The 26,467-nt window shown below is 39.4% G+C and overlaps 1 protein-coding gene and 1 non-coding gene across 2 annotated transcripts; one reads left to right on the forward strand and one right to left on the reverse strand.

Moving 5' to 3' along the window:
- Positions 1 to 11,300: 11,300 nt before the first annotated feature.
- LOC148574075 (small nucleolar RNA R71) lies at positions 11,301 to 11,408 on the reverse strand. Its single transcript, XR_015905804.1, has one exon. It is a non-coding gene; the product is annotated as a small nucleolar RNA R71 (small nucleolar RNA).
- A 6,976-nt stretch (positions 11,409 to 18,384) lies between these two features.
- LOC110269228 (uncharacterized) lies at positions 18,385 to 19,574 on the forward strand. The gene is made up of 3 exons (XM_021116920.1): positions 18,385 to 18,517; positions 18,716 to 18,787; positions 18,877 to 19,574. Exons 1-3 carry the CDS (start codon positions 18,385 to 18,387, stop codon positions 19,572 to 19,574), a joined length of 903 nt encoding a protein of 300 aa, XP_020972579.1.
- Positions 19,575 to 26,467: the final 6,893 nt, after the last annotated feature.

Here is a 26,467-nt window from a genome sequence, read left to right on the forward strand (position 1 = left end):
GATGATTAGTCGTGTGGTGACAGCGCACCTGGACCATTTTCACTGAGAGGAGGGATGGTAGCCATTGACAACGGTGATCCACCAACACACAGCTTGCCATAGGAGGAACCTTGCGTGCGTGAAGAAGAAGACAGGGGGAAAACAGAGATTCAGAAGACAAAACATCTCCAAAACTCCAACATATTCTCCATTACTGCATAACAAGTATTTAATTCATGCTCTTTTATTTTTCGCCATCCAAAATGATAATTATAATTGATATCCTGACTAGGAATTACAAGATGACCATAGATTGCTTCAAGCCAACAATCTCCGTGGGATTCGACCCTTACTCACGTAAGGTATTACTTGGACGACCCAGTGCACTTGCTGGTTAGTGGTACGAGTTGTGAAAAGTATGATTTACAATTCGTGCACCAGTAGGCCAAGCTTGCATCGTTAAAATTGTGTAAATCCCAATCGTACCTTCTAAGAGAGTAAGGATGTCAGGCTTGCATGAGGGACGCCAGGCTTGACGCCTTGGAAGAAGGTGGAGATGTCGAGTATGTGCTAGGGCTGCCGGGCATGTGCTAGGGCTGCCGGGCGTGCATAGAGTCAAAGAGGGGGGACGTCGGGCTTGTATGTGTAGCTTTTAGGCGTCCCTGCTTGATGGCTTGGGCTTTGGTTTTTTCCTTTTGGACACGACTTTGTTCCTTAGGGCACGATTTTGCTATCGTTAAACTGTACTTGTGTTTTTCTTCTCAAAAAACTTTAATTCTTGCTTATTTTAAGACAAAAGCTCCTGAAAACACAAAAACACTAACACAACTCAAAATATTAAATTATTTATGAAATTTCACTAGAAAGCATACAAATTTTAATTAAAACCTAATAAAACAAATGAAAAAGAACCCGAAAAACTACTTAAGATGATGTGTGATCACAACACCAAACTTAAAACTTTACTTGTCCTCAAGGAAAAAGAAAAGTAAACAAAGTTCATCTTAAGTGAAAAGAGTTAAAGGGTTTGAAAATTTAATTTTAAAAACGAAAGTGGGATTTATGATAATCCTTGTGGTTACAATTGATTTCTCTTATCCTTGATGAATCTTGCTTACTTAGGATTTGGAAAATTTCAAAAACTGAGATCCGAATTGTATTATGAGAATTTTGGGCTTATATAAATTGAAGGCAATTACTTCACATTTTAATTTTGGGGAAAGATCTTTAAGGCTTTTGACTCTAAAGGGTCTATCGTAAGTAAGGGTATTCACGGTACGGTTTGGTTCAGTTTTTTAAAGAAAAGTCATTCGATCCACTCGTTTAATTAAACTGCGGTTCGGTTTGGTTTGGTTTTTTTACCAAAACCATCCGAACCAAACCAAACCAATTAAAATCGGTTTAGTTTGGTTTAGTTTGTTCAGTTTTTTCAATCATTAGAAAAATGTAAAATTATAGCCATCCTTTCCTAACAAAATTAAGGCATAATACGAGAGCCATATGAATCATAATATGCAAAACTTAAGCTGGTAAAGAAATTGACCAAGTCATAGCAACAAGAATAAGGGTGGTGGTGGAAAGCAACAACTATTATCAATCAATCACTACTTCTATACGTTGTACATGTATAAGGTGATTTAAAACTCTGTCTTTGAAAAAAAATATTATAAAAATATGAATACTTCAGCAACATGGTTGACTATATGCTAATTATGTTTTAGAGCTCAATCATTATTATCTCAAATGACTAAATTCAGTAAAGAATAGAGAACTATGACTAGATAATAATATATATATACAAGAAAAATTGAATAAATAATAGAAACAGGTCAAAATTAGAACAACACTAAAATTAAAACCACATAAATTAGAACAGCAAACCACAAATTCAAATTAGATAATTAAAACAAGAACACTCAGAACAATTTTTCAAAAAGAAATTATCTAACAGCCACAAATTTTTAAATTAGAGAACTACAAATTATCAAAAATGCAAGAACAAATTAGAAAGAATAGAACCAAGAATCCTAAACTAAAAATCATAATAACAAAATAAAAATAGAACTAAATATTAGAATAGAACTAAGAACAAATAACCAGATCCAAAAAAATTAGAACAAATAATTTACTTGAGAGGCAACCCTTTTCTAGATGTAGAGGAATGCTACTGTACTGACTGCAGCACGAACGACGATGGACGACATTTTTGAAGTGTGACTAATGGGTGATGAGCAACAGACGACGGCAGCTTCACCTGCGTTGGAAGGAAGGGAGAAGCTGCGAGAGTGAGGGAGGGAAAGAGAGAAGTTACAACGCGAGGGAGGGAAACAACGACTGTGAACTGCGAAAGGAGGGAGGGAGGGAGAGAGGACCGCACCAAGGTGCTGTCCGCGGGCTCTATTCGGCGAGTTGGCAACGGTGATATGGACGGTGAAGGAAGACGCTCCTGGGAGGAAGGGGCTCGACGGATGGGGCTTGGGGATTGGGGACTGATGTTACTTCATTAAAGAGAGACTGTGAGAGACTAAGAGTAGCACTGCTACTTGCTAGGTTTAGGTTATTAAGTGTTTTGGCCTTTGGGGGTTGGCCTTTTAAGGGTTTTTTAAGTGACCAGTTCGGTTGGGTTCGGTTTGGTTAGGGTTTTTAGTGTCAAAACCAAAAACCGAACCAAACTGCAAAAAAAACATCAAAACATGATTTGTTCGATTTTTTTAGTTTTCGATTTGTTCAGCTTTCGGTTTTTTCGATTCAGTTGATCGGTTTTATTCTGTCAGGATCGGATTTGAACACCCCTAGTCGTAAGGCAGCTCTTAATGGGCTTCCGATCGATAATTCTGTGCTAGTTGGCCCAAGTTATCGAGTGATAATTGATGCGTGAGCATCATTCATAGCTTTTCTATATGATTTATGTGGTGATTTATTGATTTCCTAGAAGATTTGAGTGATTTACACCCTATTAGATGCTACTTTAAGTCAATGTTGCATTATGTTATTTACAGGTAGCATTAGGACGAAAGGCGTGGAAAAATTCTTGAAGAAGAAGCTCACTATTCACTTCTGCCAGAGTGGCGCTAAAAGCCACATCACCGGCATTTAATGTTGGAACCCCAAAAGTTCCCATTCTATTCGGCCAAGGTGGCACTAAACGCCACAACCTGATGTTTAGCGCCGAGCCCTTAGATTCGCGTGCAATGTCTTTTGGATAGGTGGTGTAACACCCTAATATTCAGATCCTTATGCTCGAGTCATAAGTCAATGATAATCAGGTGGTACGGCTGTCAAGGTGGATTATAATACATAATTATATATATATATATGTGTGTGTGTGTGTGTTGAAGGGAAGTGTTAATGAGAAGTCTGAAAAAAGTAAAATAAAATCGAACGGATAATGCTCTCGTATACCGATAACAGAAAGATAAAGCACATTCAGAAAGTGATAAGAGTTAAGACATTAAGGAAGCATAAGATAAAGACAAGATATATGAATATAATCATAAGTAAACTAGCCTAGTCACGACCTGTGTAAGAACCGAGACTAATTAATCGTCTAATTAAATAATTAATATTGCCCAAAATAGGATTCAAAAATTTAGAATGAGAATTAAAGGATTTAAATACAATTTTTGGACTCAGTAGATTTTTCTGAGTCAGAAAATGTATTTTCTACAAAAAAGCGAGAAAAATCGTGAACTGGCAGTCGAACCAATCGAACCAATTTAAGTCTGTCTGGTACTGTGCAAGAAAAATTAAAAACAGTTGAAAACCTTATGAAAATATTTAAAGTCGAAAACTGGGCATTAATTTTAAAGGTTTGGCCCAAAGTAGGGCCATACGGGCTAAAAATGCTAATGGGCTGGACCGGGCCCAAGTTGGGCCCAAGCCCAACATATATATACTCTCATTAAAGGCTAATTCGGCACGCCACATACACAAACACAACACTTGCATGCTGAAAAGGGGAAGAAGGAGAGAAACCCATTGTTACTATTCATGCTCAACTTCTCAAGCTCATAACTTGAGCTACGGAGCTCCGATCACCGCACCGTTTGCGGCCACACGATTCTTGCAAAGACCTCTACAAAACCCACACAAAAAACTTTTAAGAAAATCATGAAATCCCTCTCAGTTCTTCTTTCCAAAATTTCGAAATTTTAGGGCTTTGTGTTGGGTGAAATTTTGTGATTTCAGGTGTTTAGGTACACTCTAGCACTTGATTGCTAGTGGACTTTGCTTCTAAAACTATTGGGTAAGGTGAGTTGTTTTTAACCCTTGTGACATTCTAATTAGGTTGAACCCTAGGATGAATTGTTGCAAATTATGTGTATATAGATTGAGATTGTGATTGTTGGCAACTGATTGGAGCTTTGGAGTGATTGTTGATGCTTGTTGGAGTGGATTGGTGGTTTGGATTGTGTTTGGAAGCTTAACTTATGCTCAATTGGGGTTTTGGTACATATTGGGTATCGGCCAAGGTATGGTTTCGGTTTTCTCTATGTAATATATAATATTTCTGGACACTTAGGCTAGTGGCCCATAGGATAGGATTGAATTAAATTGGTTGTTGGAATTATTGTAGGATGATGTATGATGATTTGATGATTTGTGTTGTTGATGAATTGAAATGTTGATGTTGATAGTATAGTATTGAGGGTTGAGATTGAAATTGAATATGATGATTGTTGGTAATAGTGGAATGATGTTTTTAATTAATGTGTTGGTTGAATATGAATGTATTGTTATGTATTTGATAATCGGAATTGATGATTGCATAAAGTGGAGTGGTGAACTGAGGTATGAAAAATGGTAACATCTAATATGGGATGGAGTTAATGTGGTTTTGGTTGGTTTTGGATATAAAAATTGAAAAATTAAGAATCTTGTGTATTTTGGTAAAAAACTGGTTTTTTTGTGAACTTTGACGGGTCATAACTTGTGCCTCATTTTTCAAAAATTGTTGAAATTCATGTAGAATTAAATTTCATTGAAAGATCTTTAAATTGATATAAAGTTTGTAAAATTTGGATTTTTGTAGATGAAGTTATGATCATTCAAAGTTTGGTGTCAAAATCTGAATTCTGCAATGTTGCAGAATTTTATGATTTCTGGTTTGTGTGCACACGCACAACCCGTGAATTTTCGAACCTGTGCGCATGCACAGCCTTGTGTGTATGCACACACGGGATGTGGATACTAGTGAGAGCGCTAGCACGCTCTATGCACACACACAACCAACGAAGTTCTGCAAGCTGTGCGCACGCACAGCCCTGTGCGCACGCACACGTTGGAAGGTGCATTCTGTTGAGGGCGTTCGCATGCCTTGTGCGAGCAAACAGAATTGAAAAATTTTCACTTGTGCGTACGCACACGTCTATGCGTACGCACACTTTTGAAAATCCTCCTGAGCGTGTGCACGCACACCCCTGTGCATACGCACATGCCCTGTTTTTAAACTAAAACTTTGTTTTTAACTATTTCAACTTCCCAACAAGCTTGTAACCTTCTGTGACACCTATCTAAGACTTTTTGGCTTATTTTTGGGTATCAAAACATGGGAAAAGGTCCTAGGATATTTAATTTGGTACTACATTGAAAAGTTAGAGAATGGAGGCTTAGGTTTCTGGTGTACTGAGGATGGCTTTGGTGAAGTGAGAAGGAAGAATGATATATGAATTGAGAAATAGATGAACTAACAAGTTCGGAAAGGAAATGTTGAAATGGCAGTGGTTAAGATGAGTCGAGGACTCAGAATTGCAATAATGAATCATTGATATACTGAAAATATTTTCTGAAAACCACTGTATCATTATTTTATATTGAGAGTGTTGAGACGCTATGCGCCCGGCAGGGATGATGGTTGGATGCCACCTATCGAGGTAGCGGTAGCGTCGTAAGGGTGGTGGTTCGTCCCGCTTGTATTGAGATGTGAGGTCCGTGGCAATAGTATCCCACTCGCATCCCTTCGGATCACTAGAGTGTGCAGGCACAAAATCCTGGACGGTGTTCTGAGGACCATATCTCGTGGGTTCCCAACTATGATTCCGAAAGGCGACATCTCCATAGAGATCTGTCAGGTTGGCAGTTGAACCGACAATGTGATATCACAGCCAGTAGGACAGGCATTCATCAAATGCATCTTCTATCTATTTTTTTGCTTTACCGACTTGTAATTGCTTGCCTAATTGTATAACATGCCTTTTCCTATTTGAATTTCTTGCCATATATGCCTATACTTATGTTTTACTTGCATTGATATTAATTGTGTTTTCTACTGGGATTGAGGAGGCTTGGAAGGTGGTGGCAATGGGATCGCATGGAGGATAGGTTGGTGAAGGCTGTGCGATAGCGGAGAGTTGTTAGTTAGAAAATCCACTAAGTTAGATTACCCTTTTATCATTATGGATTTTAGTTATGCTTTAATGTTTTAGTTATGCTTTAAGATGAATTTTGTGATGGAGATGAAGTTCTAGGATTGTTTCTGGCGTCCCGAAGTCTTATATCTTACATCACTGGGCACTGTTACCATACTGAGAACCTCCTGTTCTTATACCATATTCTGTTGTTGTTTTTCAGACGTAGGTCGCAACCCTCCTCGGTGAGTTGTCTCGATGGTGACAGAGCGAAGGATTCTAGATATATTTTGGAGTCTTTTTGTTTGTTTTGTTTATATCTCTCATCTTTTGTATTTACTTTTGCCTAGAGGCTTACTTTGAGAGAAAAACTTGTATAAGCTATTTTTAAACTTTCAGAATTCTGTATTGTCTATGTATAGCTAGTCGGCTTAAACTCCGCGAGCCGTGGCTAGATCTTTATACTATTATACTCTTCTATTTTGTTATATTATATCTATTTCTTGTGCATTAAGTTAGTAGCTTTGTGTGTATGTTTTGCGCTTTTCAAATCCTGTTTTTGAGTGGTATCCTTCATCGGGCTTCTAGAATATATTACTCCTTCTATATATTATATGTATAAGCTTTAGATTTGTCGTAACCTTTGATTAACCTTTGCTTTATGACGCGAGGTAAGGCTTAGGGTAATTAGGGTGTTACAACCTGCAAAGTTTAGGCCGACTAGGGTACAGAATTAAAGTCAGTTTGCTTCAAGCACAACATGTCTCGAACAACCAGTATGTATTGTTTGCTGTGTATCAGCTTCGGAGAGAGGCTTAGCATCAGTGTCAAGGCGAATGCCGATTGCTCCATGATGAGCGGATAATTTATACGCTTTTTGGTATTATTTTTAGTATGTTTTTAGTAGAATCTAGTTACTTTTAGGGATGTTTTCATTAGTTTTTATGTTAAATTCACATTTCTAGACTTTACTATGAGTTTGTGTATTTTTCTGTGATTTTAGGTATTTTCTGGCTGAAATTGAGGGACTTGAGCAAAAATCAGATTCAGAGGTTGAAGAAGGACTGCTGATGCTGTTGGATTCTAACCTCCCTGCACTCAAAATGGATTTTCTGGAGCTACAGAACTCAAAATGGCGCGCTTCCAATTGCGTTAGAAAGTAGACATCCAGAGCTTTCCAGCAATATATAATAGTCTATACTTTGCCAAAGTTTAGATGACGCAAACTGGCGTTCAACGCCAGCTCTCTGCCCAATTCTGGCGTCTAGCGCCAGAAACAAGTTGCAAAGTGGAGTTCAACGCCCAAATTGGCACAAAAGCTGGCGTTCAACTCCAAGAATGACCTCTCCACGTGTAGACTTCAAGCTCAGCCCAAGCACACACCAAGTGGGCCCCGGAAGTGGATTTATGCATCAATTACTTACTTCTGTAAACCCTAGTAGCTAGTTTATTATAAATAGGACCTTTTATTATTGTATTAGACATCTTTGAATCTTTGGATTATCTTTTGATCTATTGATCATGTTTGGGGGCTGGCCATTCGGCCATGCTTACCCTCTATTCACTTATGTATTTTTACGGTAGAGTTTTTACACTCCATAGATTAAGGTGTGGAGCTCTGCTGTTCCTCAAAGATTAATGCAAAGTACTACTATTTTTCTATTCAATTCAACTTATTCCGCTTCTAAGATATTCATTCGCACTTCAACCTGAATGTGATGAATGTGACAATCATCATCATTCCCTATGAACGCGTGCCTGACAACCACTTCCGTTCTACATTAGATTGAATGAGTATCTCTTAGATCTCTTAATCAGAATCTTCGTGGTATAAGCTAGATTTATGGCAGCATTCATGAGAGTCCGGAAAGTCTAAACCTTGTCCGTGGTATTTCGAGTAGGACTCTGGGATTGAATGACTGTGACGAACTCCAAACTCGCGAGTGCTGGGCGTAGTGACAGACGCAAAAGGATAGTAAATTCTATTCCAGTATGATCGAGAACCTCCAAGATGATTAGCCATGCAGTGACAGCGCATCGGACCATTTTTACAGAGAGGAATAGGATGCAAACAACGACAAGGGTGATGCCTCCAGACGATTAGCCGTGCTGTGACAGAGCATTTGGACCATTTTTCCGAGAGGATTGAAAATAGCCATTGGCACCGGTGACATCCTTACATAAGGCCAGCCATAGAAAGGAGTAAGACTGATTGGATGAAGACAGCAGGAAAGCAGAGGTTCAGAGGAATGAATGCATCTCCATACGCTTATCTGAAATTCTCACCAATGATTTACATAAGTATTTCTATCCTTATTTTAGTATTAATTTCGAAAACTCCATGACTATTTTATATCCGCCTGACTGAGATTTACAAGGTGACCATAGCTTGCTTCATACCAACAATCTCCGTAGGATCGACCCTTACTCACGTAAGGTTTATTACTTGGATGACCCAGTGCACTTGCTGGTTAGTTATGCGAAGTTGTGAAGATATGTTTAGACCATGGTTCTGTGCATCCGTTTTTGGTGCCATCGCCAGGGAATCAATTTCGAACAATAATTCACAACCTGAGTAAGAATTTCGCATACCAAGTTTTTGGCGCCGTTGCCGGGGATTGTTCGAGTTTGGACAACTGACGGTTCATCTTGTTGCTCAGATTGGGTAACTTTCTTTTCGTTTTCTTTTCAAAAAGTTTTCAAAAATTTTTCAAAAAATATTTCAAAAATTTGTCCTTTGTTTTCGAAAAAAAAATATTTTAAAATAAAAATATTTTCAAAAATATATTTTTCTTCAGAATTTTTAAATGAATTCTAGTGTTTCATGAAGCATGTTGAAGCCTAGCTGGCTGTAGGGCATGTTAGGCGTGTCATGTCTGAGTTACATACTAAAGCTTGGCTGGCTATTAACCCATGCCTGACCCTTTGATTGGAGCTTTAGACTAAAGAGCATAAGATTCCTGGAATTCATATTAAAAATTTTGGAATCCTTATTTTTCTTTTTCAAAATGATTTTCGAAAAAATTAAAAGAAAATACAAAAAAAATTCATAAAATCATAAAAATCAAAAAAATATTTCGTGTTTCTTGTTTGAGTCTTGAGTCATGTTATAAGTTTGGTGTCAATTGCATGTTCATCTTGCATTTTTCGAAAAAATTCATGCATTCATAGTGTTCTTCATGATCTTCAAGTTGTTCTTGGTAAGTCTTCTTGTTTGATCTTTGCATTTGCATGTTTTGTGTCTTTTCTTGTTTTTCATATGCATTCTTGAATTCTTAGTGTCTAAGCATTAAAGAATTCTAAGTTTGGTGTCTTGCATGTTTTCTTTGCATATAAAATTTTCAAAAATGTGTTCTTGATGTTCATCATGATCTTCAAAGTGTTCTTGGTGTTCATCTTGACATTCATAGCATTCTTGCATGCATTCATTGTTTTGATCTAAAATTTTCATGCATTGCATCATTTTTCTTGTTTTTCTCTCTCATCATAAAAATTCAAAAATCAAAAAAAATATCTTTCCCTTTTTCTCTCTTAAAATTTCGAAAATTAGATTTGACTTTTTCAAAAATTTTTAAAAATCAAGTTATTTTTATGAGTCAAATCAAATTTTCAATTTAAAAATCTTATCTTTTTCAAAATCTTTTTCAAAAATCAAATCTTTTTCATTTTTCTTAGTTATTTTCGAAAATTATAAAAATATTTTTCAAAAATCTTTTTCTTATCTTTATCACATAATATTCGAAAATAACATCATCAATTAATGTTTTGATTCAAAAATTTCAAGTTTGTTACTTGCTTGTTAAGAAAGATTCAAACTTTGAGTTCTAGAATCATATCTTGTGATTTCTTGTGAATCAAGTCATTAAAAATCAAATCTTTTTCAAAACTAACTTCAATCATATCTTTTCAAAAATATCTTCTTATCTTACCTTTTTCAAAAATTTGATTTTCAAAGTATCTTTTCTAACTTCCTAACTTCTTATCTTTTCAAAATTGATTTTCAAATTTGTTTCAACTAACTAACTTTTTGTTTGTTTCCTACCTTTTTCAAAACTACCTAACTAACTCTTTCTCTCTAATTTTCGAAAAAATCTTCCCTCTTTTTCAAAATTTCTTTTTAATTAGACTAATTATTTTATTTTTTATTTTGAATTTTCGAAAAACTACTAACCTTTTTCAAAAATTATTTTCGAAAATCACTAACTCTTTTTCAAAAATTATTTTCGAAAATTCTCTCCTCCTCTCATCCCCTTCTATTTATTTATTCATCTACTAACACTTCTCTTCATCTCACATCTCTGCTCCTATCATCACCTTTGTGTTTGGATTCTTCATTCTTCTTCACCCCTATTCCTTTTCTTCTTCTACTAATAATAAGGAACCTCTTTACTGTGACATAGAGGATTCCTCTTCTTTTATTTTTCTCTTCTCTTTCTTATGAGCAGGGACAAAGAAAAAGGCATTCTTGTTGAAGCTGATCCAGAACCTGAAAGGACTCTGAAGAGAAAACTAAGAGAAGCTAAATTACAACAATCCAGAGACAACCTTATTGAAAATTTTGAACAAGTAAAGGAGATGGCAGCCGAACCCAACAACAATAATGCAAGGAGAATGCTTGGTGACTTTACTGCACCTAATTCCAATTTACATGGAAGAAGCATCTTCATTCCTACCATTGGAGCAAACAATTTTGAGCTGAAACCTCAGCTAGTTTCTCTGATGCAACAGAACTGCAAGTTTCATGGACTTCCATCTGAAGATCCTTTTCAGTTCTTAACTGAATTCTTGCAGATCCGTGATACTGTTAAGACTAATGGAGTAGATCCTGAAGTCTACAGGCTCATGCTTTTCCCTTTTGCTGTAAGAGACAGAGCTAGAATATGGTTGGACTCTCAACCCAAAGACAGCCTGAACTCTTGGGATAAGCTGGTCACGGCTTTCTTAGCCAAATTCTTTCCTCCTCAAAAGCTGAGCAAGCTTAGAGCTGATGTTCAAACCTTCAGACAGAAAGAAGGTGAATCCATCTATGAAGCTTGGGAAAGATACAAGCAGCTGACCAAAAAGTGTCCTTCTGACATGCTTTCAGAATGGACCATCCTGGATATATTCTATGATGGTTTATCTGAGCTATCAAAGATGTCATTGGATACTTCTGCAGGTGGATCCATTCACCTAAAGAAAACGCCTGCAGAAGCTCAAGAACTCATTGACATGGTTGCTAATAACCAGTTTATGTACACTTCTGAGAGGAATCCTGTGAGTAATGGGACGCCTATGAAGAAGGGAGTTCTTGAAATTGATACTCTGAATGCCATATTGGCTCAGAATAAAATATTGACTCAGCAAGTCAATATGATTTCTCAGAGTCTGAATGGAATGCAAGCTGCACCCAACAGTACTCAAGAGGCATCTTCTGAGGAAGAAGCTTATGATCCTGAGAACCCTGCAATAGTAGAGTTAAAATACATGGGTGAACCATATGGAAACACCTACAATTCATCATGGAGAAATCACCCAAATCTCTCATGGAAGGATCAAAAGCCTCAACAAGGCTTTAATAATGGTGGAAGAAACAGGTTTAGCAATAGCAAGCCTTTTCCATCATCCACTCAGCAACAGACAGAGAATTCTGAGCAGAATCCATCTAGCTTAGCAAATTTAGTCTCTGATCTATCTAAGGCCACTGTGAGTTTCATGAATGAAACAAGGTCTTCCATTAGAAATTTGGAAGCACAAGTGGGCCAGCTGATTAAAAGGATCACTGAAATCCCTCCCAGTACTCTCCCAAGCAATACAGAAGAGAATCCAAAAGGAGAGTGCAAGGCCATTAAATTAATTACCATGGCCGAACCCACAAGAGAGGAGAAGGACGTGAATCCCAAGGAGGAAGACCTCCTGGGACGTCCAGTGATCAATAAGGAGCTTCCCTCTGAGGAACCTAAGGAATCTGAGACTCATCTAGAGACCATAGAGATTCCATTGAACCTCCTTATGCCATTCATGAGCTCTTATGAGTATTCCTCTTCTGAAGAGAATGAGGATGTTACTGAAGAGCAAGCTGCCAAGTTCCTTGGTGCAATCATGAAGCTAAATGCCAAATTATTTGGTATTGAAACTTGGGAAGATGAACCTCCCTTGTTCACCAATGAACTAATTGATCTGGATCAACTGACATTACCTCAGAAGAGACAGGATCCTGGAAAGTTCATAATACCTTGTACCATAGGCACCATGATCTTTAAGGCTCTGTGTGACCTTGGTTCAGGAATAAACCTCATGCCCCTCTCTGTAATAGAGAAACTGGGAATCTATGGGGTGCAAGCTGCTAAAATCTCATTAGAGATGGCAGACAATTCAAGAAAACAGGCTTATTGACAAGTAGAGGACGTGTTAGTAAAGGTTGAAGGCCTTTACATCCCTGCTGATTTCATAGTCCTAGATACTGGAAAGGAAGAGGATGAATCCATCATCCTAGGAAGACCATTCCTAGCCACAGCAAGAGCTGTGATTGATGTGGACAGAGGAAAATTGATCCTTCAATTAAATAAGGACAACCTTGTGCTTACAACTCAAGGATCTCTCTCTACATCCATGACGAGGAAGCAGAAAAAGCTTCTCTCAAAGCAGAGTCAACCAAAGCCCCCACAGTCAAACTCTAAGTTTGGTGTTGGGAGGCCACAACCAAACTCTAAGTTTGGCGTCAAACCCCCATATCCAAACTCTAAGTTTGGTGTTGGGAGGTCTCAATAAAGCTCTGCACATCTGTGAGGCTCCATGATAGCCCACTGTCAAGCTATTGACATTAAAGAAGCGCTTGTTGGGAGGCAACCCAATGTTTATTTATCTAATTTTATTTTTGTTTTTCATGTTTTCTTAGGTTCATGATCATGTGGAGTTACAAAATAAACGAAAAATTTAGAAACAGAATCAAAAACAGCGGAAGACAAATCACACCCTGGAAGAAGCACCTGTCTGGCGTTCAACGCCAGAATAGAGCATGGTTCTGGCGCTGAACGCCCAAAATGGGCAGTATCTGGGCGCTGAACGCCCAAAATGGGTAGCATCTGGGCGCTGAACGCCAGAATTGCACCCTGGAGAAGAGCTGGCGCTGAACGCCCAGAACAAGCATGGTTCTGGTGTTCAACGCCAGAAATGGGCAACAAATGGGCGTTGAACGCCCAAAATGGGCACCAACCTGGCGCTGAACGCCCAGAGTTGTGTGCAAGGGCATTTTACATGCCTAATTTGGTGCAAGGTTGTAAATCCTTGAACACCTCAGGATCTGTGTACCCCACAGGATCATCTCAGGATCTGTGGACCCCACAGGATCATCTCAGGATCTGTGGACCCCACAGGATCCCCACCTACCTCCACTCACTCTCTTCTCTCTTCTCAATCATCCTCTATTCCCAATAAACACTCTTCCCCAAAACCCTTCACCTATCACCTCCATCTCTCTTCCCTATTAACCCTTCACCACTCACATCCACCCACTCTTCCCAATAAACTCCAGCTACCTTCAAAATTCAAATCAATATCCGACCCAAACCCACCCATATGGCCAAACCTTAACCCCCCTCCCTTCCCTATATAAAGCCTTCCATTCTTCCTCATTTTCACACAACACAACCCTCTCTTCTCTTCTTGGCCGAAACACACCTCCCCCCTCTTCTCCATCTTTTCTTCTTCTTCTTCATCTAATTCTTTATTTTCTTGCTCGAGGGTGAGCAATATTCTAAGTTTGGTGTAGTAAAAGCATAAGCTTTTTGTTTTTCCATTACCATTGATGGCACCTAAGACCGGAGAATCCTCTAGAAAAGGGAAAGGGAAGACAAAAACTCCCACCTCCGAGTCATGGGAGATGGAAAGATTCATCTCCAAAGCTCATCAAGACCACTTCTATGATGTTGTGGCCAAGAAGAAGGTGATCCCCGAGGTCCCTTTCAAACTCAAAAGAAATGAGTATCCGGAGATCCGACATGAAATTCAAAGAAGAGGTTGGGAAGTTCTAACAAATCCCATCCAACAAGTCGGCATCCTAATGGTTCAAGAGTTATATGCCAATGCATGGATCACCAATAACCATGATCAAAGTAAGAACCCGGATTCAAAGAACTATGTTACAATGGTTCGGGGGAAATACTTGGATTTTAGTCCGGAAAATGTGAGGTTGGCGTTTAACTTGCCTATGATGCAAGGAGATGAACGCCCCTACACTAGAAGGGTCAACTTTAATCAAAAGTTGGACCAAGTCCTCATGGACATATGTGTGGAAGGAGCTCAATGGAAGATTGACTCCAAAGGTAAGCCGGTTCAACTAAGAAGATTGGACCTCAAGCCTGTGGCTAGAGGAGGGTTGGAGTTCATCCAACGCTCCATCATCCCAACTAGCAACCGATTTGAAGTTACTGTGGATCGGGCCATCATGATCCATAGCATCATGATTGGAGAAGAAGTAGAGGTTCATGAAGTCATCTCCCTTGAACACTACAAAATAGCCAAAAAGCCCTCTCCTAGGGTAAGGCTAGCTTTTCCTCATCTTATCTGCCATCTATGTTACTCAGCTGGAGCTTCCATAGAAGGAGACATTCACATTGAGGAAGAGAAGCCCATCACTAAGAAAAAGATGGAGCAAGTAAGAGAGCCCATTCATGGAGCTCAAGAGGCGCAGGAAGCTCATCACCATGAGATCCCAGAGATGCCTCATATGAATTTTCCTCCACAAAACTATTGGGAGCAAATCAACACCTCCCTAGGAGAATTAAGTTCCAACATGGGACAACTAAGGGTGGAACATCAAGAGCACTCCATCATCCTTCATGAAATAAGAGAAGATCAAAAAGCAATAAGGGAGGAGCAACAAAGACAAAGAAGAGACATAGAAGAGCTAAAGGACATCATTGGTTCCTCAAGAAGAAAACGCCACCATCACTAAGGTGGACTCATTCCTTGTTCTTACATTCTCTGTTTTTCGTTTTCTATGTCAAGTGCTTATCTGTGTTTGTGTCTTCATTACATGATCATTAGTAGTTAGTAACTTTGTCTTAAAGTTATGAATGTCCTATGAATCCATCACCTCTCTTAAATGAAAAATGTTTTAATTCAAAAGAACAAGAAGTACATGAGTTTCGAATTTATCCTTGAACTTAGTTTAATTATATTGATGTGGTGACAATGCTTCTTGTTTTTTGAATGAATGCCTGAACAGTGCATATGTCTTTTGAAGTTGTTGTTTAAGAATGTTAAATATGTTGGCTCTTGAAAGAATGATGACAAGGAGACATGTTATTTGATAATCTGAAAAATCATAAAAAAATGATTCTTGAAGCAAGAAAAAGCAGCAAAGAACAAAGCTTGCAGAAAAAAAAAAAGAAAAAAAAAACAAAATTAGGAAAAAAAATATAGAAAGAAAAAGAAAAAGCAAGCAGAAAAAGCCAATAACCCTTAAAACAAAAAGGCAAGGTCAAATAAAAAGGATCCCAAGGCTTTGAGCATCAGTGGATAGGAGGGCCTAAAGGAATAAAATCCTGGTCTAAGCGGCTAAACCAAGCTGTCCCTAACCTTGTGCTTGTGGCGTGAAGGTGTCAAGTGAAAACTTGAGACTGAGCGGTTAAAGTCAAGGTCCAAAGCAATAAAAGAGTGTGCTTAAGAACCCTGGACACCTCTAATTGGGGACTTTAGCAAAGCTAAGTCACAATCTGTAAAGGTTCACCTAATTATGTGTCTGTGGCATTTATGTATCCGGTGGTAATACTGGAAAACAAAGTGCTTAGGGCGACGGCCAAGACTCATAAAATAGCTGTGTTCAAGAATCATCATACTGAACTAGGAGAATCAATAACACTATCTGAACTCTGAGTTCCTATAGATGCCAATCATTCTGAACCTCAATGGATAAAGTGAGATGCCAAAACTATTCAAGAGGCAAAAAGCTACAAGTCCCTCTCATCTGATTGGAGCTATGTTTCATTGATAGTTTGGAATTTATAGTATATTCTCTTCTTTTTATCCTACTTGATTTTCAGTTGCTTGGGGACAAGCAACAATTTAACTTTGGTGTTGTGATGAGCGGATAATTTATACGCTTTTTGGCATTCTTTTTAGTATATTTTTAGTAGAATCTAGTTACTTTTAGGGATGTTTTCATTAGTTTTTATGTTAAATCCACATTTCTAGACTTTACTATGAGTTTGTGTGTTTTTCTGTGATTTCAAGTATTTTCTGGCTGAAATTGAGGGACTTGAGCAAAAATCAGATTCAGAGGTTGAAGAAGGACTGCTGATGCTGTTGGATTCTGACCTCTCTGCACTCAAAATGAAGTTTCTGGAGCTACAGAACTCCAAATGGCGCGCTTCCAATTGGGTTGGAAAGTAGACATCCAGGGCTTTCCAGCAATATATAATAGTCCATACTTTGCCCAAGTTTAGACGACGCAAACTGGCGTTCAACGCCAGCTCTCTGCCCAATTCTGGCGTCTAGCGCCAGAAACAAGTTGCAAAGTGGAGATCAACGCCCATACTGGCACAAAAGCTGGCGTTCAACTCCAAGAATGACCTCTCCACGTGTAGACTTCAAGCTCAGCCCAAGCACACACCAAGTGGGCCCCGGAAGTGGATTTATGCATCAATTACTTACTTCTGTAAACCCTAGTAGCTAGTTTATTATAAATAGGACCTTTTACTATTGTATTAGACATCTTTGAATCTTTAGATTATCTTTTGATCTATTGATCACGTTTGGGGGCTGGCCATTCGGCCATGCTTACCCTCTATTCACTTATGTATTTTTACGGTAGAGTTTCTACACTCCATAGATTAAGGTGTGGAGCTCTGCTGTTCCTCAAAGATTAATGCAAAGTACTACTGTTTTTCTATTCAATTCAACTTATTCCGCTTCTAAGATATTCATTCGCACTTCAACCTGAATGTGATGAACGTGACAATCATCATCATTCCCTATGAATGCGTGCCTGACAACCACTTCCGTTCTACATTAGATTGAATGAGTATCTCTTAGATCTCTTAATCAGAATCTTCCTGGTATAAGCTAGATTGATGGCGGCATTCATGAGAGTCCGGAAAGTCTAAACCTTGTCCGTGGTATTCCGAATAGGACTCTGGGATTGAATGACTGTGACGAACTACAAACTCGCGAGTGCTGGGCGTAGTGACAGACGCAAAAGGATAGTAAATTCTATTCCAGTATGATCGAGAACCTCCAAGATGATTAGCCATGCAGTGACAGCGCATCGGACCATTTTCACAGAGAGGAATAGGATGCAACCAACGACAAGGGTGATGCCTCCAGACGATTAGCCGTGCTGTGACAGAGCATTTGGACCATTTTCTCGAGAGGATTGAAAGTAGCCATTGGCACCGGTGACATCCTTACATAAGGCCAGCCATAGAAAGGAGTAAGACTGATTGGATGAAGACAGCAGGAAAGCAGAGGTTCAGAGGAATGAATGCATCTCCATACGCTTATCTGAAATTCTCACCAATGATTTACATAAGTATTTCTATCCTTATTTTGGTATTAATTTCGAAAACTCCATAACTATTTTATATCCGCCTGACTGAGATTTACAAGGTGACCATAGCTTACTTCATACCAACAATCTCCGTGGGATCGACCCTTACTCACGTAAGGTTTATTACTTGGACGACCCAGTGCACTTGCTGGTTAGTTATGCGAAGTTGTGAAGATATGTTTAGACCGTGATTCTGTGCATCCGTTTTTGGTGCCATCGCCAGGGAATCAATTTCGAAAAATAATTCACAACCTGAGTAACAATTTCGCATACCACTCCAACTTCAGAATGCCGATATCCCTTGGGATGTATTCCAAACAGCTTTCTATAAGGATTACTTTCTTGAATCTGCATGGGAAGCAAAGGAGATGGAACTTATGTAGCTGAAGCAAGGTTCCTTGTCTGTGGCGGAATATACTAACTGATTTGAAGAGCTTTGTAGGTTCTCTAGGGTGTGTCAGGGTGCCCCGAAGACCTACGAAAGCTGGAAGTGCATCAAGTATCAAAGGAGGCTTGAAGGATAACATCATGACTACTGTGGCTCCTTTGAAGATTCGTATTTTCTCCGATTTGGTGAACAAGACGAGAGTTGTTGAGGAATATGCAAAGACGGTAGCTTTGTCAAAGGACACTCATGGAGGAAACACTAGTCGGGGACGTGGCAAGTACTTTCAGCCGAGGGGGCTGAATTTGAAGAGAGGAGGACATGCGTCTCAATGTCAAGGAGGCTTCAGAAAGAACCCTTATGATTAGTACCAGCGTGGCAAAGGGAGAGGGAATCAGAGTAAGGTTTCTCCAGATTTAATTTGTGATCATTGTGGACGTTTTCATCCATATGACTCTTGCAAGATTGGTATAGGTGGTTGCTTCAACGGTGGTTTGCCTGGCCACATTGCGAGAGATTGTACTCATGGGAAGAACCTGGATGCGGGTCAGAGTCAACACCAATAGTGAGTATTTACTGTGAACGCCAAGGACGCAGCTAAGGCGATCACTGTTTAATTGGTGATAAAACCTTAGTTGCATTGTATGATACTGGAGCTTCGCATTTGTTTATTTCGTTTGATGAAGTTGAGGAGCTAGGCTTGAAAGTTTCAGAATTAGCGTTTGAATTGCATGTACATACTCCACATCAGAAGGTTATGACTAGATCGAGTTGTAGGCAAGTACGTTTCAAGCTTGAGGGTAGAGGTTTTGTACATGATTTGATTTGTTTACTAATGGTCAGGTTGGAGATGATTTTGGGATTTGATTGGTTGTCGAAGAATCGGGTTTTGCTGGATTGCTTTGAGCGGTCAATTCAGTTTATGCCAGAAGGAGAAAATGGAGCTGTGATAGCTGAGGGTTACTACCTGAACTCTGTAATGGTGCACTATAGTGGTGAAGAATGTCAGGGTTATATCTTGTTGACTGCTAATGCTTTGGTCGACGCCCAGAACTTAGATCAGATTTCGGTAGTTAGAGACTTTTCGGAAGATATTCCTGAGTTCCCACCTCAAAGGGATATCGAATTTACGATTGAATTGGTGCCGGGAGCCAGACCAGTATCGATTGCGCCGTATAGAATGGCTACGATAGAGCTGGCTGAACTAAATGCTCAGTTGGAAGAGCTTTTGAACAAGAGGTTCATTCGACCAAGTGTATCTCCGTGGGGAGCACTAGTTTTATTGGTGAAGAAGAAGGATGGAGCAATGCGACTTTGTGTGGATTACCGATAGCTGAACAAGGTGATTGTGAAAAACAAGTACCCGCTGCCAAGGATAGATGACTTGATGGATCAACTGCAAGGACCTGGAGTATTTTCTAAGATTTGCTTAAGATACAGTTATCATCAGATAAGGGTGAAAGAGGACGACATTCTGAAAACTGCGTTTAGGACGCGCTATGGACACTACGAGTTTGCGGTGATGTCCTTTGGGTTAACGAATGCACCCGCTGTGTTCATGGATTACATGAATAGAGTATTTCATCCTTTTTTGGAAAAATTCGTGGTGGTTTTTATAGACGACATCTTAGTTTATTCTAAGACAGTGAAAGAGCATGAGGAACACTTGAGAATTGTGTTGCAATTTCTGAAGGAGCAGAAATTGTATGCTAAGTTGTCCAAGTGTGAGTTCTAGAAGGAGGAAGTAAAGTTCCTAGGTCACGTGGTGAGCAAAGGAGGAATAGTCGTAGATCCTTCGAAGGTAGAGGCGGTGATGGAATGGGAAAGACCAACAACAGTGACGGAAGTCAGAAGTTTCTTGGGCTTGGTCGGATATTACCAGAGATTTATTGAAGGATTTTCCTTGATTGCACTACCGATGACTAAGTTGACTAGGAAGGAGGTGCCGTTTGTGTGGACGTCGAAGTGTGAAGAGAGTTTTCAGACCTTGAAACAGAAGTTAACTTCAGCGTCTGTTTTAATCTTACCGGAACCGCATGAATCGTTTAAAGTATATTGTGATGCTTCCTTGAAGGGTTTGGGTTGCATGCTGATGCAACACCAGAATGTAGTGGCATAAGCATCGCATCAGCTGAGACCGCCTGAGGTAAATTACCCAACTCATGACTTGGAATTAGCGGTAATTGTGTTTGTATTAAAGATTTGGAGGCACTACTTGTAATGAGTGAGCTTTAGCATCTTTTCTAATCATAAAAGTCTCAAGTACATCTTTGATCTGAAAGAGCTCAATATGCGTCAGAGGAGATGGAGGAAGCTTTTGAAGGATTATGATTTTGAGCTAAGTTATCACCCTGGAAAGGCGAACGTGGTGCCTGATGCATTGAGTCAGAAGTCTTTAACGATAGCTTGGATGAGAATTAAGGAGGAGGAGTTAGTAGATAAGTTTGTGGATCTTAAGCTGGATATCGGGGAAGTTGCCGAAAGAGCTTGTTTGAATCAGTTGTAGATTTCAAGTACGTTTAAAACAGAGATTCAGAGGGCTCCACAAGATGAGAAAAAGCTTCAGCAATTATTTCAACCAGTTGGCAAGAGGAGGCATGGAGAGTTTACCAAGGATGAGGAAGGTTTGTTGAGATATAAGGGAAGAATTTGTATACCGGATGTCGGGAGTTTGAGGCAAGAATTGTTGTGGAAAGCTCACAACAGTGGGTTTTCTATCCACCCGGGAAGTACTAAGATGTACTAGGACTTAAAGAAGATGTTCTGGTGGCCTGGGATGAAAGGTGATGTGGCTACAGTTGTGTCTAAGTGCCTGACGTATTAGAAGGTAAAGATAGAGCATCAGAAATAGTCGGGAGTGTTACAGCCACTTGAGATTCCTCAGTGGAAGTGGGAAGGAATCGCAATGGACTTTGTGACCGGTTTACCGAGGACTAGGTCGGGATTTGATGTTGTTTGGGTGATTGTTGATCGCTTAACCAAATCCGCATATTTTCTGCCTATCCTTGTGACTTATTCAATGGAGGATTTGGCGAGATTGTTGGTGCACGAAATTGTGATCTCAATGGCGCCAAAAACTTGGTACGCACAATTGTAATCTCAACTCTTTTTCACAACTCCGCACAACTAACCAGCAAGTGCACTGGGTCGTCCAAGTAATACCTTACGTGAGTAAGGGTCGATCCTACGGAGATTGTCGGCTTAAAGCAAGCTATGGTTAGCATTGTAAATCTCAGTCAGGCAGATTCAAATGGTTATGAGGTTTTGATAATTAAAATATAAATAAAATATAAAATAAGATAGAGATACTTATGTAATTCATCGGTGGGAATTTCAGATAAGCATCTAGAGATGCTTTGTTACTTCTGAACTTTTGCTTTCCTACTGCCTTCTTCCAACCATGCGTTACCTCCTTCCATGGCAGGCTGTATGATCCTCTCGGATGAAAACAAAATCATATGCGCTGTCACCGCACGGCTAATCATCTGTCGGTTCTCGCTAGTGTCAGAATAAGACCATTGTCCTTTTGCACACTGTGACTTGTGCGCCACATTCGCATGTTTGAAGCTCGTCACAGTCATTCCTTTCCAGATCCTACTCGGAATACCACAAACAAGGTTTAGACTTTTCGGAACCCGGATCCTACTCGGAATACCACAGACAAGGTTTAGACTTTTCGGATCCCAGGAATGGCTGCCAATAATTCTAGCCTATACCACGAAGGTTCTAATCTTAGATTAGAAACCCAAGAGAATATACTCCAACTGTCGTCCAATGACTACATTGAACATCATGTAGATCACTTTGTGGTTGTCAGGCACGCGACCTTGGCTAAGCGAGTAACGAAGATTGGGTGATTGTCACGGGTCACCCCTTCATTCTGACTTAACTAAATTAAGTACGATAGTATATCTTGGAGAAGAAGTAGGCGTGAATTGAATAGAAAACAGTAGTAATTGCATTAATTCATGAAGAACAGCAGAGCTCCATACCTTAATCTATGGGGTGTAGAAACTCCACCGTAGAAAATACATAAGTAAAAAAGGTATAGGCATGGCCATGAGGCCAGCTTCCAGACGTGTACAATGGTCTCAACTTCGAAATATGAAAACTGGATTCAGAATAAATCTCTAAAAGTAGTTTTTATACTAAACTAGTAACTAGCTAGGGTTTACAGAAAATGAGTAACTAAGTACAGATAGTGCAGAAATCCACTTCTGGGGCCCACTTGGTGTGTGCTTGGGCTGAGCATTGAAGCTTTTTCGTGCTTAGGCTGTTCCTGGAGTTAAACGCCAGCTTTGGTGCCAGTTTGGGCGTTTAACTCCAATTCTGGTGCCAGTTTGGGCGTTTTACGCCAAGATAATTTAGGCTGACTTTGAATGCCAGTTTGGGCCATCAAATCTCGAGCAAAGTATAGACTATTACATATTTCTGAAAAGCCCAGGATGTCTACTTTCCAATGCAATTGAGAGCGCGCCAATTAGGTATCTAGAGCTCCAGAAAATCCACTTCTGGTACAGGGAGGTCAGAATCCAACAACATCTGCAGTCCTTTTTCAGCCTCTGAATCAAATTTTTGCTCAGGTCCCTCAATTTCTGCCAAAGAATACCTGAAATCACAGAAAAAAACCACAAACTCATAGTAAAGTCCAAAAATGTGATTTTTGAATAAAAACTAATAAAAATATAATAAAAAGTAACTAAATCATACTAAAAACTATGTAAAAACAATGCCAAAAGGGTATAAATTATCCGCTCATCACAACACCAAACTTAAATTGTTGCTTGTCCCCAAGTAACTAAAAATAAAATAGGATAAAAAGAAGAGAATATACAATGAATTCCAAACTTATCAATGAAGATTAGCTTTAGTTAGATGAGCGAGAATTGTAGCATTTTTGCTTTTGAACAGTTTTGGCATCTCACTTTATCCTTTGAAGTTCAGAATGATTGGCATCTATAAGAACTCAGAATTCAGATAGTGTTATTGATTATCCTAGTTCAGTATGTTGATTCTTAAACACAGCTACTTTATGAGTCTTGGCCGTGGCCCTAAGCATTCTGTTTTCCAGTATTACCACCGGATACATAAATGCCACAGACACATGACTGGGTGAACCTTTTCAGATTGTGACTCAGCTTTGCTAGAGTCCCCAGTTAGAGGTGTCCAGAGCTCTTAAGCACACGCTTTTTGCTTTGGACCACGACTTTAACTGCTCAGTCTCAAGCCTTTCACTTGACACCTTCACGCCACAAGCACATGGTTAGGGACAGCTTGGTTTAGCCGCTTAGGCCAGGATTTTATTCCTTTGGGCCCTCCTATCCATTAATGCTCAAAGCCTTGGATCCTTTTTACCCCTGCCTTTTGGTTTAAAGGGCTATTGGTTTTTTCTGCTTGCTTTTTCTTTTTCTTTGTTTTTTTTCTTTTTTTTTCGCCTATATTTTTTTTTCTCTCTTTTTTTTTTCTTGCAAGCTTTTTCACTGCTTTTTCTTGCTTCAAGAATCAATTTTTATAATTTTTCAGATTATCAAATAATATTTCTCCTTTTTCATCATTCTTTCAAGAGTCAACAATTTTAAGATTCATAAACAACAAATTCAAAAAAATATGCACTGTTCAGGCATTCATTCAGAAAACAAAAGGTATTGCCACCACATCAAAATAATTAAACTAATTTCAAGATAGAATTCGAAATCACGTACTTCTTGTTCTTTTGTAATTAAAACATTTTTCATTTAAGAAAGGTGATGGATTCATAGGACATTCATAGCTTTAAGGCATTGACACTAGACACTAATGATCATGTAATAAAGACACAAACATAGGCAAACATAAGGCATAGGAAATGAAAAACAGGAAAATAAGAACAAGGAAATTAAAGAACAGGTCCACCTTAGTGATGGCAGCTTGTTCTTCCTCTTGAAGATCTTATGGATTGCTTGAGCTCCTCAATGCCTCTTCCTTGCCTTTGTTGCTCCTCCCTCCTGGCTCTTTGGTCTTCTTTAATTTCATGGAGGAGGATGAAATGCTCTTGGTGCTCCATCCTTAGTTGTCCCATGTTAGAACTTAATTCTCCTAGGGAGGTGTTGATTTGCTCCCAATAATTTTGTGGAGGAAAATGCATCCCTTGAGATATCTCAGGGATTTCTAGATGAGGAACTTCCTCATGCTCTTGTTGAGGTCCATGAGTGGGCTCTCTTGTTTGCTCCATCTTCTTCTTAGTGATGGGCTTCTCCTCATCAATGAGGGTGTCTTCCTCTATGACAATTCCAGCTGAATTGCATAGGTAACAAATGAGATGAGGGAAGGCTAACCTTGCCAAAGTAGAGGGCTTGTCCGCCACTTTGTAGAGTTCTAGGAAAATGATCTCATGAACTTCTACTTCCTCTCCATTCATGATACTATGGATCATGATAGCCCGGTCTATTGTAACTTCAGACCAGTTGCTAGTAGGAATGATAGAGCGTTGGATAAACTCCAACCATCCCCTAGCCACGGGTTTGAGGTCAAGCCTTCTTAGTTGAACCGGCTTGCCTCCTGAATCTCTCTTCCATTGAGCGCCTTCCATACAAATGTCCCTAAGGACTTGGTCCAACCTTTGATCAAAGTTGACCCTTCTAGTGAAAGGGTGAGGATCTCCTTGCATCATTGGCAAGTTGAATGCCAACTTCACATTTTCCGGACTAAAATTCAAGTATTTCCCCCGAACCATTGTGAGCCAATTCTTTGGGTTCGGGTTCACACTTTGATCATGGTTCTTAGTGATCCATGCATTGGCATAGAACTCTTGAACCATTAAGATCCCGACTTGTTGAATGGGGGTGGTGAGGATTTCCAAACCTCTTCTTCGGATTTCATGTCGGATCTCCGGATATTCACTCTTTTTGAGCTTAAAGGAGACCTCGGGAATCACCTTCTTCTTGGCCACAACTTCATAGAAGTGGTCTTGATGGACCTTTGAGATGAATCTCTCCATCTCCCATGACTCGGAGGTGGAAGCAATTGCCTTCCCTTTCCTCTTTCTAGAGGCTTCTCCAGCCTTAAGTGCCATTAATGGTTATGAAAAAATAAAAAGCTTTAGATTTTCCCACACCAAACTTAGAAGATTTGCTCGTCCTCGAGCAAAAGAAGAAAGAAAGGAGAAGAAGAAGAAGAAATAGAGGAGATGGAGGGAGGTGAGTGGTTCGGCCAAGGGGGAGAGAAGTGTTTGTGATGTGTGAAAGTGAAGGTAGTGAGGAGGGGTATATATAGTGTAGGAGAGAGGGGGGTTGATGAGCGGATAATTTATACGCTTTTTGGCATTGTTTTTAGTATGTTTTTAGTATATTTTAATTAGTTTTTACTATATTTTTTATTAGTTTTTATTTAAAATTTACTTTTCTAGACTTTACTATGAGTTTGTGTGTTTTTCTGTGATTTCAGGTATTTTCTGGCTGAAATTGAGGGACCTGAGCAAAAATCTGATTTAGAGGCTGAAAAAGGACTGCAGATGCTGTTGGATTCTGACCTCCCTGCACTCAAAGTGGATTTTCTGGAGCTACAGAAGCCCAATTGGCGCGCTCTCAATTGCGTTGGAAAGTAGACATCTTGGGCTTTCTAGTAATATATAATAGTCCATACTTTTCCCGGGATTTGATGGCCCAAACAGGCGTTCCAAGTCAGCCCAAGAATTCTAGCGTTTAACGCCAAAACTGACATAAAAACTGGAGTTAAACGCCCAAACTGGCACAAAAGCTGGCGTTTAACTCCAAGAAAAGTCTCTACACATGAAAGCTTCAATGCTCAGCCCAAGCACACACCAAGTGGGCCCCGGAAGTGGATTTTTACACTAAACACCCTAGCTTACTCATTTTCTGTAACCCTAGGTCACCAGTTTACTATAAAAACTACTTTTAGTGATTCATCTTGTACATCATGACACTTTACACGTTTCTTATTGTATTCTCTACGGCATGAGCCTCTAAACCCCATTGTTGGGGGTGAGAAGCTCTGCTGTTCTTCATGAATTAATGCAATTACTACTGTTTTCCATTCTATCACGCTTGCTTCTATTCTAAGATATTCATTCGCACTTCAACCTGATGAATGTGATGATCCGTGACACTCATCATCATTCTCACCTATGAATGCGTGCCTGACAAACACCTCCGTTCTACCTTAGATTGAATGCATATCTCTTGGCCTCATGATTCAGATCAGAGTCTTCGTGGTATAAGTGATGAGCGG

The sequence above is a fragment of the Arachis ipaensis genome, chromosome B2, assembly GCF_059453495.1.
Source record: "Arachis ipaensis isolate K30076 ecotype BB chromosome B2, ASM5945349v1, whole genome shotgun sequence".
In the NCBI taxonomy this organism is placed as follows: domain Eukaryota; kingdom Viridiplantae; phylum Streptophyta; class Magnoliopsida; order Fabales; family Fabaceae; genus Arachis; species Arachis ipaensis.

Coding starts and splice junctions, on each gene's coding strand:
- LOC110269228 (XM_021116920.1), top strand. CDS start 18,385: ATGACTACTGTGGCTCCTTTGAAGATTCGTATTTTCTCCGATTTGGTG. Junction 18,518..18,715: donor AAACACTAGTCGGGGACGTG/GCAAGTACTTTC, acceptor AGATTGGTATAG/GTGGTTGCTTCAACGGTGGT. Junction 18,788..18,876: donor TGGGAAGAACCTGGATGCGG/GTCAGAGTCAAC, acceptor ATAAAACCTTAG/TTGCATTGTATGATACTGGA.